Genomic DNA, 14,687 nt, shown 5'->3' on the forward strand with positions numbered 1-14,687 from the left:
CAGCTTGTGATATTTTAAGGTTTTATTTAACCAGTGGCACTTGATTTTGGCAGAGTTTACCATACTCAATATCACTCTGACGTCTCCTTATTTACTGAAATTGCAAAAAGAAACCTAGAATTTTCGATGACTATATCATTATGAAAAACTGACAGATTCAAATTGAACCAGACATTTTAAAAGATGTATGGTTCAATTTCAATGCGGCTTAAAAGCTCCAATGACTTGGGTTAGATTTTCGTCTGCAACCAAGTGATATAACTGAGCCACAATAAAATATGACAAAAACGATAATAATAAGGAAACTTCTAAAAATAACTCTTCGGGCTTAAAAAAAGGGATATTGCGTGAAATTTAAAATCTTGAAATATCTGAAACAATACTAACACAGAAATATTCATTATATTGTTACGTCTTATTTGGTTGAATTCACACTCGATATTTCACACATGCTAAAAGATTATATTTTCCAGAGAATAATGATTGAGTTGACATAATGCATTGTCTTGTATACTGGGCGGAGAGTTTTCCATCAAAATATCATTGTCGTGTTAAATCATCTAATGCAGTTCCCAATTATTTCCTAAATTAAAGTTAAGTATTATAGAACGTTGACCGGGAAAACTTCTTTAAAATTTCTCAGTTTCTTTACAAAAGCATACATGTTGATCGGTCTGAGTCAATTTGGCAAACTTCAGCTCATCCTTTAGATGACATTTAGTGAAGTCTTTGTGATAAAAACATGTCGAAATCATTTCACCTTCACATACAGTATAGCTATAACCTATTTCATAAAACCCTAAAGGTCAACTTGGTAAGAAATTATCTATCTGGAAGCAGAGTGGTCGCGCTGATAGGGAACTGGGTCTATATCCTCTCATCCTGCATTTCATCAGAAATGATTTTGGTTGAGGTGAGTTCTGCATCTGCTCGTCAGCTGTGCCCTGTAAAACACCTTTTAGTATGAATTTAAACAGTTGGATTTTTCTCATGTAATATCTTTTTCGTTGTTTGCTTACATCCAACCTTAAAGATCCCTCTGATTTAAGTTTGGAGAGTGGTCTTCTAAGCTCTTTGTCAACATTCGCTCTTCTGAGAAAACGAACAGCTATAACTAAGAAGTTTAGGTTGAAACTATACTGTTTTAGTATCGTGTTAAATCTAGCAAGTTCAGTGACATTTGAATCCTAAATTGACAGGTGTGATCGATGTTTTAGGGAACTTTTTGCATACACAGCTCTGAAGTTCTTCTTCCGAAATACGAACAGAAAGGGATTCAGCGCCGAGTTGAGAAAACCAAACATCAACAGCACCATGTAGACTTCGTGGTCAAACGATGTCCACTTTTTGCTGGTAATGTTGTCAGAGACAAGCCAAAGGGCGTATGGCAGCCAGCAGACGAAAATAGCCAACACGAATACTGAGCTCCTTTTGGCTGCCTTGATATTCTTCAGATACATATCTTGTTGTTCATTCGTGAGTGGTTGGGATGAATTATGCTCTGTATTGCTTAGAGCCTTCTCATGCTTTCGTATTATGTGATATACTAGAACTTAAAACGATTGTTGCTGAAGGCGTACAAAAAGGGATTAAGCGCTGAATTAGGGTAGCCCAACCACAACAACAAGGAAACGACTCTTTCCTTAGAATGGTTTCGACGATGATGAAATAACAGTAAGGCTGCCAACAGAAGAAAAGCGCCAACAAGAAGGTGGCAATCGTCTTGGCAGCTTTGACATTCTTGAAATACATCCTTTTTTCTTCTTTAGTAGGTTCCCGGATGGAGGGAAAGCCATCTCGTTTGATAAATTGATTGTTTTTGACAGCAATACGGTAAATCAAGATGCAGAGAATGAATGTGATCATTAGCGGAAAAATGATATTGAAAAAAGAGCTAAGAATGTTGTATTCTTTAGTATAGGGCAGCATACAGTTGTCTTTATCATCTGGCTATTCCTTTTCTCTCCAACACATGAAGACAAAAAGTGCCCATAAAATGCTGTAGAGCCAGATTACCATGATGACTAGTAAGGCTCTTTATTGAGTCATGAATTGTGAGGTCTCAAACCGAGCCAAAGGATCTCTGAGGGTCTTGTATCGATCCACGCTGATGGCCAAGAGGCTGAAAACCGAAATGGGTATGGTATTAAGGTACATAACTTGCCAAATTATACAGAATGCTTCTCCATGATACCATTCAAAATCAATCCTGAAAAGTAACTCAATGTCAAACGGCATCACTATGATTGCTGCAAGAAAATCCGAGAGAGCGAGGGACAGAATGAAGAGATTCGTCGGATTATTGCGGAGATGTCTATTGGCAAGTATTGCGAGACAGACCAATAAGTTTCCAAAGACCGCTACAGATGTAATTGCTGTGGCGCAGGCCGAAACGGGATACGAAAACATTTGTTCGAAAATGCACGGAGTGTATTCGTCGTGAGGTGAGTTGACAGCGGAGTTATTGTTCATCTTCACTTGGCGGCTCTAACGCTTAAACTTTCTTAGGGAATTGGAACAAACTTCTCGTGCAGCCAGTCAGTGGTTTTGTGGTAACACAGCCTCACGAGGTTCTTATGCAACGACGTTTCCTTTTATTTTGGATTACTTTAAACAATTTGACACCAGTGATGGAAACAAGCTAAATAGTTGAAGTATCAATTATATATCCAATAGCGCTGGTCTGTTCAACCGTGATAATTGAGTTTTGGCAGAGTTCACTACTTTTGTTATTATTTTTAGCTATGTCTCGACATCCGTTTGGAGTGACATTGGATGAGCAACTGACACTATTATCGGTAAAACATGCACAGCTGTTATCTAACTTACTCGGTAGGGAAACGTGACAGCTGCTGTATACAAAAAGGACTGAACTTTAAGCTGTAATCACGTGAATAGGTCATTCAAATCCGATCTTGGCGTATTCACAAGCGTGTCCTTAATTTACCTCGGCGTTTACCTTGGCATTATTGAGCGATTACGCAATTCAATCACAAAAACACTTGAAAAATTGTCAAAGAAAATGCTTGTCCTTAAATAATAGTTCGTATACGGAGAAATCTTAAGCACAATATAAGCATCACATTTGCAAGTACATGATTAAGTATCGCGTTATGTCTTATTTTCTAGTTGAGTCCAAAGCATTTGCGTTTTTTTTTTTCAAGAGCTAAGGAGAGATGTTTTTTAAATATTTTTAAAGATTAAAGTTGTAGTGAGATCGCTTTTTTGCGCTTTCCCTTTATTAGGTATTGGCTGGAGATCGTTTCCATCAAAATGGCATAATCGTGTCGGTGTTTTTCTCTCGCTCACTACAGAGAGGAGACATGTCGGTAAAATGGCAGCTGTAGAAATCCACAACAATTTATCATTTGGGTTGCTTGATTGGCAGATTTACCTTTTTTCCCGAAAGCGTGTCTGGTCAGAAAGCTGCGGCTTCAGGTCAAGTTTTTTTTACCTATGGAGTTGATTCCAGCCTCTCTTCGCTCCGTCATCATTCCTCTTTTTTTAGCATCGCGCAGAATGCCTATTGTTATCCTGTTCTCGCGACATTAACTTACAGTAGAAAAACAATTATAGATCTCTAACATTAACAGCAAAGCATAATCTGGCGAGCTATGATTGGTCAAAGATTACGAAAGCAATCATATTGATATGCCGTTAATTTTAGAATCTACTTTTTTTGTGATATAAACTCATGGTGAGGAAAGGAAGTCGGAAAATGAACAAAGCCACAGCAATATTTCCTGTCAAGCTGTTCCCTTCTTTGAAAAATGTTTGCCCAGAAGGCCGGAGCTTTTGACACGTTCGATGACTGATACTTGTGCGCTTAGAATATTGACAAATCGTTCAAAACCATTCTTTCTTTAAAAACAAATTAAACACTTCCTTCTTAGTTTGCTATCATCACTTAAATAAATATATCGCAGTTTACTAAACTAGCTCTTTCAATCAAGTATTTACCTTGTAGGCCAAAGAAACGCTCTTTGTCGTTAGTTGATTAAACCCGCCCTGACTCTGCGAAGGCAACTGTGTCCTCATAACAAAGCCTCGGGCTTGCACTTGTTGGCTACAAAAACCGCATACAACACATACTGTGGGCTTTGCTAGAAATTCGCAGGTTGACCGTCGTTGAGGATAGGGTTGCATAGAGATGGTTGCGCTCTGATTGGTCGTGGTTTACTTCATATCTTGCGATAGTCATCCAGAGCAAGTTGGTCAGTTAATAATGAGGCACATATTTTCAAAATAGGCACTGCGTGATCCGCTGATTTTTACATGACGGGGAAAATTAAATGCATTTGATCATACTCATTAGTCTAAGACAAAAATTCGCCATCGCGAATGTGCCTACAAGTGCTTCAAATATTTTGGTTAAACACGTGTTTCCTTGAACTGGAACGGCTTTGAAATTAGCAGTCAGTGCGTTCGAAAAGCATTATACATAAGTTTGTAGTATATTGAAACAACGTACTCTCTTCTGGGGATTTTTGGATTCTCGTGGGATTGTTAAAGTCAGAGAAAAAGGCCTGACTGACCACACAAAGGAGAAAGAGGCCATGAAAATTAACCTCATCATGACACTCTTACAACTACGGCATTAACCTTCTAAAATGGGGTTAGTAAGCTTTCGCGACTCTCCAGTACGTGTTTTAGCCTTTCCGCAGTTTGGCTTTTGTGTATTACTTTGAGTGATCTCCCTCTTTTGGAGGAAATGAGGGGCGAATCTTGTATATTTCGCTCAGCAATTGTTGTTGTGCTATTAAATGCCAGTTTTTTATTTATGACGATTAATTTTAGTCTAGGCACTGACGGTTGATAATGTGGGACATACTAAGGAAGTCATAAATTAACAAACTGTATGTTTCTGTAATGTTCATATAAATCACAAACATTACTAGAAATTACCTGATTAGAGAACTGTTCTTCCTCCTAATCTTACATCACGACGAGGCTTTCGCGGAGAGAGCGGAATGGCAGTCACTGACATTAAGGCCTGCCTCCTCAAGAGCCTTTTTGTACATATATTTCCACTACTCTGTTGTCAGACCCCTTGGTTAAGTAAATCAGTGTTTATATATCCGTTTTTTTGAAGGTATCAACGCTGAATAATTGGAGAGTAAACACATGACGAAGTACCAAATTTACCATAATTTTGAGTTTTACTAGGAGAAGCGGGTAGACACTGAACTCTCCTTAGGGAAGATAAATAAGGGATAATTCAATATACATATTGTTGTTTATTGTTTTCAATATTTCATTTTTACTAAATTTGACTTTCCGAACTTCTATGATTCGAAAAATCTCCTTTGGTAATAAGCGGGCGTTTTTCTAACGTCACATAAAAGGGAATAAATAGATAAAAGAAACTTGTGCCCTTATTATAAAAAAGAGCTGTTATTAAAATACCTTGAAAACATCGTCTCACTTTACCTCGTGGATAAGAAACAATTTCCATTTGAATCACGTTACATGGTATATCCACCAAATGTAATATTTTTGTCAAATACAGGTAGCAATCTACAAAAGGGTAGGCCGATATAAGCGAATCTTTTGAGGTTCCCGCTTGGATTACACCATGGTGAAACTTACTCCGTTAAAGCAAATTGGTTGCCCATAGATATAATTTTCTTTTAAGGAGAATGATGTGTTAGTGGCATCCCACTTTTTTAAATGGAACATTCGAGAATGCTTAAGAGGTTGAAATTCGTAGACTGATCCCAAGCTCGAAAACTTACACTCCTTATTCTATTTACAAACATGACTCTATCGACATTGCTGATCCAAACAGTATGCAGGATGAGTGTCATACATGAACTTCCTAGTAAGTCTCCCTCACCACAGAGTCTCTGTGGCTCAGTGGTAGAGCATTGGAGCTTCAAGGCTCAACTTTAGTTCCTCATGGGAACTCAGATTTCTTTTTTTGACCCACGCTCGTGACAAGACGAAAAACATTTTTCTCTATTTCTTTACCGAGCTCAAAACTAGTCATCTTTTTTATTCGATTTACAAATATCGTACTTGTTTTATTTTTATTCCTACTGAGACAAATCTAAGTCTGACCGCAGCTTTCTTAAGAATGATGCAGATGGTTCAAATTGGGTTAAGTGAGCCTTCAATAATGTCTCTAACGCACAAGCGATGTCGGACAACAAGAGTGAGTATCTTGTGCAAGTGCTCCTCAAACTGAAATGCTTTTACAGTGTAAAGTACCGAATATTGAGATAAATATAAAGTTTTCCTAGACAACGAAATGGTTTCTTAACTCTATATTGGAACACAGATCGTTCCCCTAGCGACACAAAAAACGTTTACAGTTTCTAGAAATGAGTGTGCAAATACTGTACTATTTTTACAACTTAACTCTTATCTTTATATATTATTTTCCCGTCAGCAGAGTCTTGAAGATCTCTAAAGATTGGCTGAAATGCGCTACAGTAATAAGTAAAAAAAAAAAAAGCTGGTGAAAATATAATTCATTTATAATTTCAATCCTTCTTTCGTTTACGATATATATGATGAATTCTGAAGCAAAATAGCAAAGAAATTCCAAGTGATTCTCTCTGTTTCAACATATGTTTTATATCACTCACAGTCACAATTCACTGCTCAAGGTCAATCCTACTAAACTCAATCAAATGAGCTCTTTCACCACTATGGAGTGTAAATATCTGACGAAAATTTTGTTTAAGGATGCAACGAAAATTTCATTTCGGCTATGATGGCAGAACGCCAATCTAGCTTATAACTTCATCTTTTGGTTAAGGCTTCTTGAACAAATCAACATCGCCAGATGAAACCACTTATTTCCGTCTTTCCTATTTCAACAACACTTGAAGGAAATATTGCAACTCATAAATTGATTCAATGACAAAAAATAACCATGAAACGTCGAGACTACTCCCCAATTATCTTGTGAATTACTTTCGTGCAATTGCTGTCCATGAAACAAAACTCGAGCAAGTCTTTTCGAGAGAATTTAACCGTTTGTAGCTGTCGTTTGTACTCTCACTTGATCCTTTACTCAATAATTCGCTTTGTATTCAAGATTGTGTTTTAACGATATTACTTCATCTTGTCTGTGCAATGACGCTAGTCACCAAAATCAGAACCCGTATCATACATTAAGGCCGTTGGTAAAATATTCAGTTTCAGTTTCCCGTAAACAAGGTTTACGAATTAACAATTGGTACATATGTCAGCGTTCGTTCATCGAGATATGAAGCACGCGGGAAGTTTGGAGAACACGAAAGATGCCAAACTTCCCGCGTGCTTCACATATATTGCTGAACGCACAGCTGACGTATGAACCAATTGTTTTATAACATTTTCAAATTTTTTTTTCTCAAAGGGATTTGTTTGCTGACGTCATGAGCTTGCACAATAGGAATATGAAGCGCACTCACACAATTGAATTTGATTAGATAAATTTACTAGCTATGTTATAAATGCTTTTAGCAACTTAGTAAATTTTAACAGGAAATATCATAAATCGTGTGTGGCCGTTATCTTGTCAGACCTCTTAAAAACTACGATTAATCAATTAGAATTTTTTTCTCAAAAATTCCGTATTTGTCCAAGATTCCTGAAGTTCTATTTCTAAACACCCAGCGGTAGGGATGATAAAATTAAATTGCCAAACACTATATCTTAAAGAAATATTGAGCTTCAGTTGCAGGAAACAGCATTAACTGAAAATATGCTGGAGATATTTGTCCACCGATTAAGACGCTTGAAATAATTAATCAAATCCACCAATACTCCCAGGGTAATATAACAGATATTTGTCTCTTCATCAAGTAAATGCTGTCGAATGCATGCATAAAAAGATTGTTTGGTACTACAACACTCATTCACTTCAGCGAACACCACACCAAAGTTCAGTTTCTGGAGATTTTTATCTACGCACTCTCAATCGTTAGCTCCTTTTGAAGGTTCAATAACAGTTGTAGAGGCCGAGGAAACGCTTAACATTACTCAGAATGAACAACTCTTCTGATCACGACTCCAGCGGTCTACGAACTCAAGAACCTTTATTCGATATCTCCCCGTTCTTCACTTACTCAGTCGCTTCTCTGTATATTGTCATCGTGGTGGTAGCCATCATTGGTAACCTGATGGTCTCTTACGCTATCCTTGCCGACAGAAATCTCCGTAATAACCCAACAAACCTCCTTCTCCTGTCTTTGGCAATCTCGGATCTTCTCACCGTAACTCTTGCCGTGCCATTTGACATTGAATTACTTTTACTGAACAGAAAGTGGAAACATGGCAAAACGATGTGTATTACCTTTCTGACGGTTTACCTCATCACTGTACCGACATCGATCTTTACCCTTCTGGCAATTAGCGTAGATCGCTATAAGACCCTCAAGGATCCACTTGGTCGATTTCGACGCTCGCAATTTATAACTCAACGAAGATCTTTGATTGTTATCGCACTTGTTTGGTCGTACTGCATTGTGTGGGCACTCCTTCCGCTCATGGGATGGCAAGATAGAAGTGTCGAGCCAATTTACAAAGGTACCTGTTCGGTACCTTATACCATTGACTACAACATTCTCACTTCTATCATGAATTTCATCTTTCCGCTCCTTCTCACATGTGTGTTTTACATCCTTATTTACCTCATCGCTCGCAAGCACCGCAACGTTAACAAAAGAGGTGGATTGCCGTCAACCTTTAGGCCCACTAAAGAAGATAACAAGATGTACTCAAGGAACATGAAAGCAGCCAAAACGACAGCCATGTTTGTAGTTGTCATATTTCTCTGCTGGCAGCCTTTCACCTACTTCAGCATCATTGCTAACCTAGTCGGTGATACACGGGACCCATATCGCGTTGAACTCTTTTGGGTTCTTCTTATGTTTGGCTACCTTAACTCAGCGCTCAACCCCTTTCTGTTTGCCTTCCGTAACAAGAGATTTCAATCTGTATATCGGAAACTGCTTAGGTCGACCACACTGGGTAGGTTTAAGTTTCCCAGATTCCAGAAGAGGAAAGCAGAGAAGTACGTCTTCAATCGATAAAATTGAAGCAGTGACGTGTGATTTTACAGCATCTTAACCTGGCTAGATTCAAATACACTTCTTTCAAAGCTGGTGAATATTCTTTGTTTGCCAAGGAGAACTGATAACATGTTATAAACTGCAAATCAGCTGAACGTAACAATATTTTGAACAAATTTCGCGCTCGAACTTCGATTGAACTGAAAAGTTAACTTTTTACACACTAACATCAGCATGCATATTCTCCATACTGGGGTCAATTTGATAAGGAAAATACACTTGAAGTTTTTACATAAGTAATGTACAAGGGTAGTCCGACTTTTAAATATAAGTATTTAATAAAGCAATATTATTCACTAGAATTTAGACCTGTATCTCGGGTCAGTACACTAGTGTAAATAACAAATGTACGAATTACAAGAGGGTCGCAATGGGGTGATGGATTTTATGGCTTATGATTAATTTCTTCTCGTTGATTTTTTAGGAGTTTTTTTTCCACGATTAACTTTTTTTACGATTAACGGTCAAAGGTTTTTTGTTTGCCGTTTTACAGATAAAGGTTGACCACATTAAGACCCTCTTACAAATGTAGACTCCGCTTGAATGTAAATATATTTACATGTGCAATTAAAAATCGTTGCCGTCCTCTTAATACATGTGGCTTTGCTTCGTTTGCTTCGTTTGCTTTCAGTTTTATTGATCAAAAGTTGTTTAGCATGTTATCGATACCTGCGGCAAAAAAGTTGCTTTTGGCTCAGCTCGAGAGGGAACATAGTTGAAATGATAGTTTTGGCGCCATTTTCGTCGACCGTGAAAAAGAAAATAAAGCAAGCAGCGTGAGAAAGGCTTTGGCGCAAACATAGACACTCTGAAACATAGACGCTCCGAAATATTTTATGGGCCAACATACGCAGATTTACACCAAAAAATAGGCGAATCAAGGAAGACTGGTCCAGGGAGGGGAGGGGTGGGGAGTGGAGAGCTCATTGAGCTAGACGAGCCTGTCTTCGATGTTTAAGGCTGTGAAAGCACCAATATAGAACCAGTGAAGGTCGGCGATTGGGACATTAAATTTTGAGATCGTCTTCACAACAGCTTCTAGCGTTGAAGGTAAAATAATTATACTCCGTATTTAAATAATTCAACTCTCTTAAACGTGCAAGTCCTATTGGTAATGAAATGAGAATGCTACTATCGTCATTTTTTACTCATGCAAGGGGAAAGAACTATCATATGTTGCCAAACAAGAGTAAAAGTTTCATAAACCAACTCAGATCTTAAAGAAACCCCTAACCCCACCCTGCAGCACTTACCCTTTTCCAACACGGAAGAACCAGAGCGACCGCTAACCCGGGGATAATAAATTTATCGTTATGTTGAATTTCTTTGCAAAAGGTGGCGTTGGAAGTTACACTGATAAAGTGCAAGTGTCTACCGTGGAAACTGAGAGTGGTGAAATGGAAGAAGTAAGTGTAACGTAACGGTGCCCGCTCACTACAAATGTTACTCAAACGGGCAGTCGCGGCTTGTATTTTGCACTTGTGTTTTACAGGTCGAACTCTTGTAAAAATAAAAGTTAAACTCTTGTAAAAGTGTTATTAAATATGATTCTTACTATCTTTTACACTTGTAGTACTACACTTGTAATTACAAGTCGGGCACTTATAATCTGGACTTGCAACGATGCCTATTATACTCGTTTTCGTCTGCACTTTGAAACACATTGGTCCTAGTTGTAGATTACAGGTGTAAAAGTTTTACTAAACTAACCCCTGCTTTCTGTAAGTTTCCGAAAGTGCTGACAAGGAGAATTTGTTGGCAATCAAGAGATTCTTTTGTCGGCGAACATTTCCTTTATTCTTGTGACCTTAACCCTTTAGCTACCAGGGGTGATTAACATGTACTTTCTCCCTATAATATCCAAACATTATCTAACAAACGGGTGGTGAGAATACTAAAACTTATCAGGTAGAAGTTGTTATCTTAATCAAACACCAAATTCTCGTAACTTATCACAAGGATATGTGCAACAAGGAAATGTGTAACGGCCAAAGGGAAGAATTATCAATCAGATCTTGGGAGTTAAAGAGTAAATGTGTGATTTGGGGTTGAGAATGTAAGGAGAAATTAGATGCTAGTCTAAAAAGGATTATGCCATCAAAATTTGAGGCCATTCGTGCACACTAGAGACTATAGCGTGAACTTTCAATTTCTCAATTAGTTTTAGGAAATCCTTATTTCAAATTTCCTTTCCTAACCGAAGGAGTTACTGTAATCAAGCCATTCTAGGGTATCTTATCACTCAGTCATGGTAGTTTTGAACATGGCCTTGTTGCGTCACTGTAGGTATAGTTATTAAATCGCGTTTAAGGAGTGGTTATTATTTCCCGCCTGGGGTGGGGTGGAGTTGGGTCGGAGCATTTTGGTTGTGTTACTTTAAAATTTACCTGATCCTCCCCCTCACTGGCAGTTAATTGCAGTCACTTTAGTATAGTCCCCTTTTTTACACTCTGTTGGCGAAGACTGATGCCCCCTCCGTTCTCTGTTTTCCTTTCTCCCCTGAAAACCATATCATTACAAATCATCCAAACCCCCCCACCCCCTCCCCACCCCAAACCTCCATTCGGTCGGTAGACAATGACTGCTTCATTAATCGGAAGCATATAAGTTACGGCCACGGTAAACACCGGCGTATAATGAGCCGCACGTCTTTGCCCAAAATTTTTACAATGAATCAGGGTTGCAGCTTATCAGCGAGAAAATCAGGAAGTCCCGCCATGATATATGTTTCTGGTTTATCGATACGTGAAAACAAGGAATTGCAGTAATATGTCGATCACAACCTCGTTACTTTATTTTCAACATGTCCTTTATAAAAACGCTTGTGACAAACCTGTACTTACCCAAAATTGTGTTAATAGCAAAAACGGGCGAAGAAGCCTTTATGTAAAGGCTAATGGCTATGACTAAACTAAACTGTGCGTTTTAACATGCCAGCTTTTCAACATTTCAAATTTTATTGCTAAACTGAGCCAATGAAACAAAAGCGGCTAAAATTATTAGGCGATGAGATAAAGATAGCTATTCAATGACGACCAAGAAAAAATAGCTGTGGCTGTGAAAAAAGATCTTTAGTAAACAAGGTATCTAGCTTTAGCTTGGTAAGCAAAACAAACAAAAAATATAAAGCAGGTGATTTCAGATCAGTCCGAATTGTGTTTCGTATAGTCCAGTCACAAGCAGAAAGCCTGTAAATATATGTATTATGTACTGAATATTTGAATTATGTTTTAAGATAACGTCAGCAGTTGACATTCTCTTGATAAATACAAAACTAAGATTTGTAACATTTGATCTCTTTGTTTTTACAATTTTGTAAGTCAAATTTTGTCGAATTAAATATGTTTGCCCATATCTGATAACCTCCAATGTTTTGTAGAGGTTTATGTCTTACAGATAAAATACTGAGACCACACGTCACTTCACCTACACTATCTCCATGTTCTACTGATTAAGTATCCCTAACTTCAATTTTCTGTCCCGATAATTTCAAGGATAAAGCACCACATCAATTTCAAACAAAATTTTGGTAAGCTCAGAAAATTTACATATAATATGTTCTCGCTGGATAGAGCTTCAATGGTCCTCTCAAAGTCCATCGCACTAATAATACATTTTTACCATCAAATCTCTGAGAGTTACATGTCAGGTGACTCCTACCCCAAACATAACTTATGATTACCGCTATTGCTTAAGCAGGTACATTGCAATGTGATAATGTACCAAATGCATATGTTGTTATTACGTGACGGATCTACATAAGTGCTTGGGAAAATTCTCATTTCTAATGTGGTTGCTTTACAATATTCAAATTAAGAGCTTCGCAGTAATGCAACAATATAATGTTTGTTGGTAAATCATATTCAAACAACCCAGCCTTTTTAACCAAAGATTCTAGATCTTAAATTACCTCCTTGAGTTCTCACTACAGCTACCTCTCTGCCGCAGGCACTGATTCAAAAACTGAATCTTCATAATAGGATATGGATCGGAGACGGACACCGCTTCCCAGCTACGGAATATCGGAGGTGACAGTGCTTTGTGAAAACGTTGAGAGCCGGCGAAACGATATGCACGGTTCAGCCCGTTTTACAGCTGGTTTACGCTTTTTATAAACAGCCTTAAAACTTTTGTTGGAAAAGGCAAAAAGAAACGGATTAAGTGCTGAGTTAAGGTAACCAAACATCAACAACACTGAGTGAACTTCGTAAGGAAACGGTTCCCAGTTTTCTCCGTCGATAGCACTAGCAATGCCAAAATAAAAGTAAGGTTGCCAGCAGAAGAACAGCGCCAAAACGAACTTTGAAGTCGTCTTAGCCGCTTTGACATTTCTGAAATACACCTTTTTTTCATCCTTGGAGGGCTGCCGCATCGAAGGAAAGGTGCCTCGTTTAGTGGATCGATTGTTCTTGACAGCAATGCGATATATGAGGACGTAAAAAAAGCATGTGATCATTAGCGGAAGAATAACATTAAGAAAGGACGAAACAAGGATATAGTTCTTTGAGTATGGCAGTATGCAGATGCCATCATCATCTGCTTCTCCTTCCTCTCGCCAACCCATGAGGAAAAAAAACGGCCATAGTGGGCAATACAGCCAGATGATCGCTATGACAATTAAAGCTTTAGTTTGGGTCATGAACTGTGAATTCTTAAACCGCGACAAAGGATCACTGAGGGTTTTATATCGATCCGCACTGATGGTCAATAGGCTGAAAGTCGAGATGGGTATAGTAATCATGTACACCACCTGCCAAACTATGCAGAATGCTCTTCCATGATTCCATGCACCGTCAAGGAAAAGTGATTCTATATCAAACGGTACCACGATCGTTGCCGCGAGAAAATCTGAAAGAGCCAAGGAAAAAATGAAAAGATTCGTGGGATTGCGGCGGAGATGCCGGTTAGCAAGTATTGCGAAACAGACCAAGAAGTTTCCAAAGACCGCCACCACTGTGATAACTATGTAACAGGCTGCAACAGGATACGAAAACTCTGGTCTGAAACCAAAGAAAACGTCTTCGTCGGTGGACGGATCTGCAGCGGAACTGTTGTTCATTCTTAAGAGGCTGTTCTGGAACGTAAATATGTTGCGGCTCTAGGTTGTAAAGAATTGAACTCAAACTTTTCCCGTAGCTTAATGGAGTTTTCTACCTTTGTAACGCACCGGTCACTGCAGTATTCGATTTGCTCAACACAATAAAGCGCCGAAAGAAATTGATCATCGGCCGTCTCTTACAGCTTGAGATATTTTAAAGGTTTTAATTAACCAGTGGCACTTGATTTTGGCAGAGTATACCACACTCAATATCACTCTGACGTCTCCTTATTTACTGAAACTGCAAAAAGAAACCTAGAATTTTCGATGACTATATCACTTTATAAAATAATTCAAACAGTACGCGCGCTCTGATTGGCCATAAAACCATTTTACATGAGCGTATGTAAACACGGTTTTCGTTCCTCTTTCATTAGTTATTTTATAAGAGAAATGTAAAATGGTTTCCGTGTTTACATAGCCTGATGTCCCACCTCCCAAGTGTTTACATCAGGCTATGTAAACACGGAAACCATTTTACATTTCTTCAATGAAAAACTGACAGATTCAAATTGAACCAGACA

The 14,687-nt window shown here is 38.3% G+C and overlaps 2 protein-coding genes and 1 pseudogene across 2 annotated transcripts; 1 reads left to right on the forward strand and 2 right to left on the reverse strand.

Annotated features, from left to right (window-relative positions):
- Window positions 1–961: 961 nt before the first annotated feature.
- LOC131772964 (histamine H2 receptor-like) lies at window positions 962–2,959 on the reverse strand (annotated as a pseudogene).
- A 4,910-nt stretch (window positions 2,960–7,869) lies between these two features.
- On the forward strand, window positions 7,870–9,410 carry LOC131779571 (histamine H2 receptor-like). The gene has a single exon (XM_059096133.2). It carries the CDS (start codon window positions 7,980–7,982, stop codon window positions 9,024–9,026), a length of 1,047 nt encoding a protein of 348 aa, XP_058952116.2. The 5' UTR covers window positions 7,870–7,979; the 3' UTR covers window positions 9,027–9,410.
- Window positions 9,411–12,075: 2,665 nt separating this feature from the next.
- On the reverse strand, window positions 12,076–14,272 carry LOC131779560 (5-hydroxytryptamine receptor 4-like). The gene has a single exon (XM_066165741.1). The coding sequence runs from the start codon at window positions 14,122–14,124 to the stop codon at window positions 13,078–13,080; it is 1,047 nt and encodes a 348-aa protein (XP_066021838.1). The 5' UTR covers window positions 14,125–14,272; the 3' UTR covers window positions 12,076–13,077.
- Window positions 14,273–14,687: the final 415 nt, after the last annotated feature.

The sequence above is a fragment of the Pocillopora verrucosa genome, chromosome 4 (assembly GCF_036669915.1).
Source record: "Pocillopora verrucosa isolate sample1 chromosome 4, ASM3666991v2, whole genome shotgun sequence".
Lineage (NCBI taxonomy): Eukaryota > Metazoa > Cnidaria > Anthozoa > Scleractinia > Pocilloporidae > Pocillopora > Pocillopora verrucosa.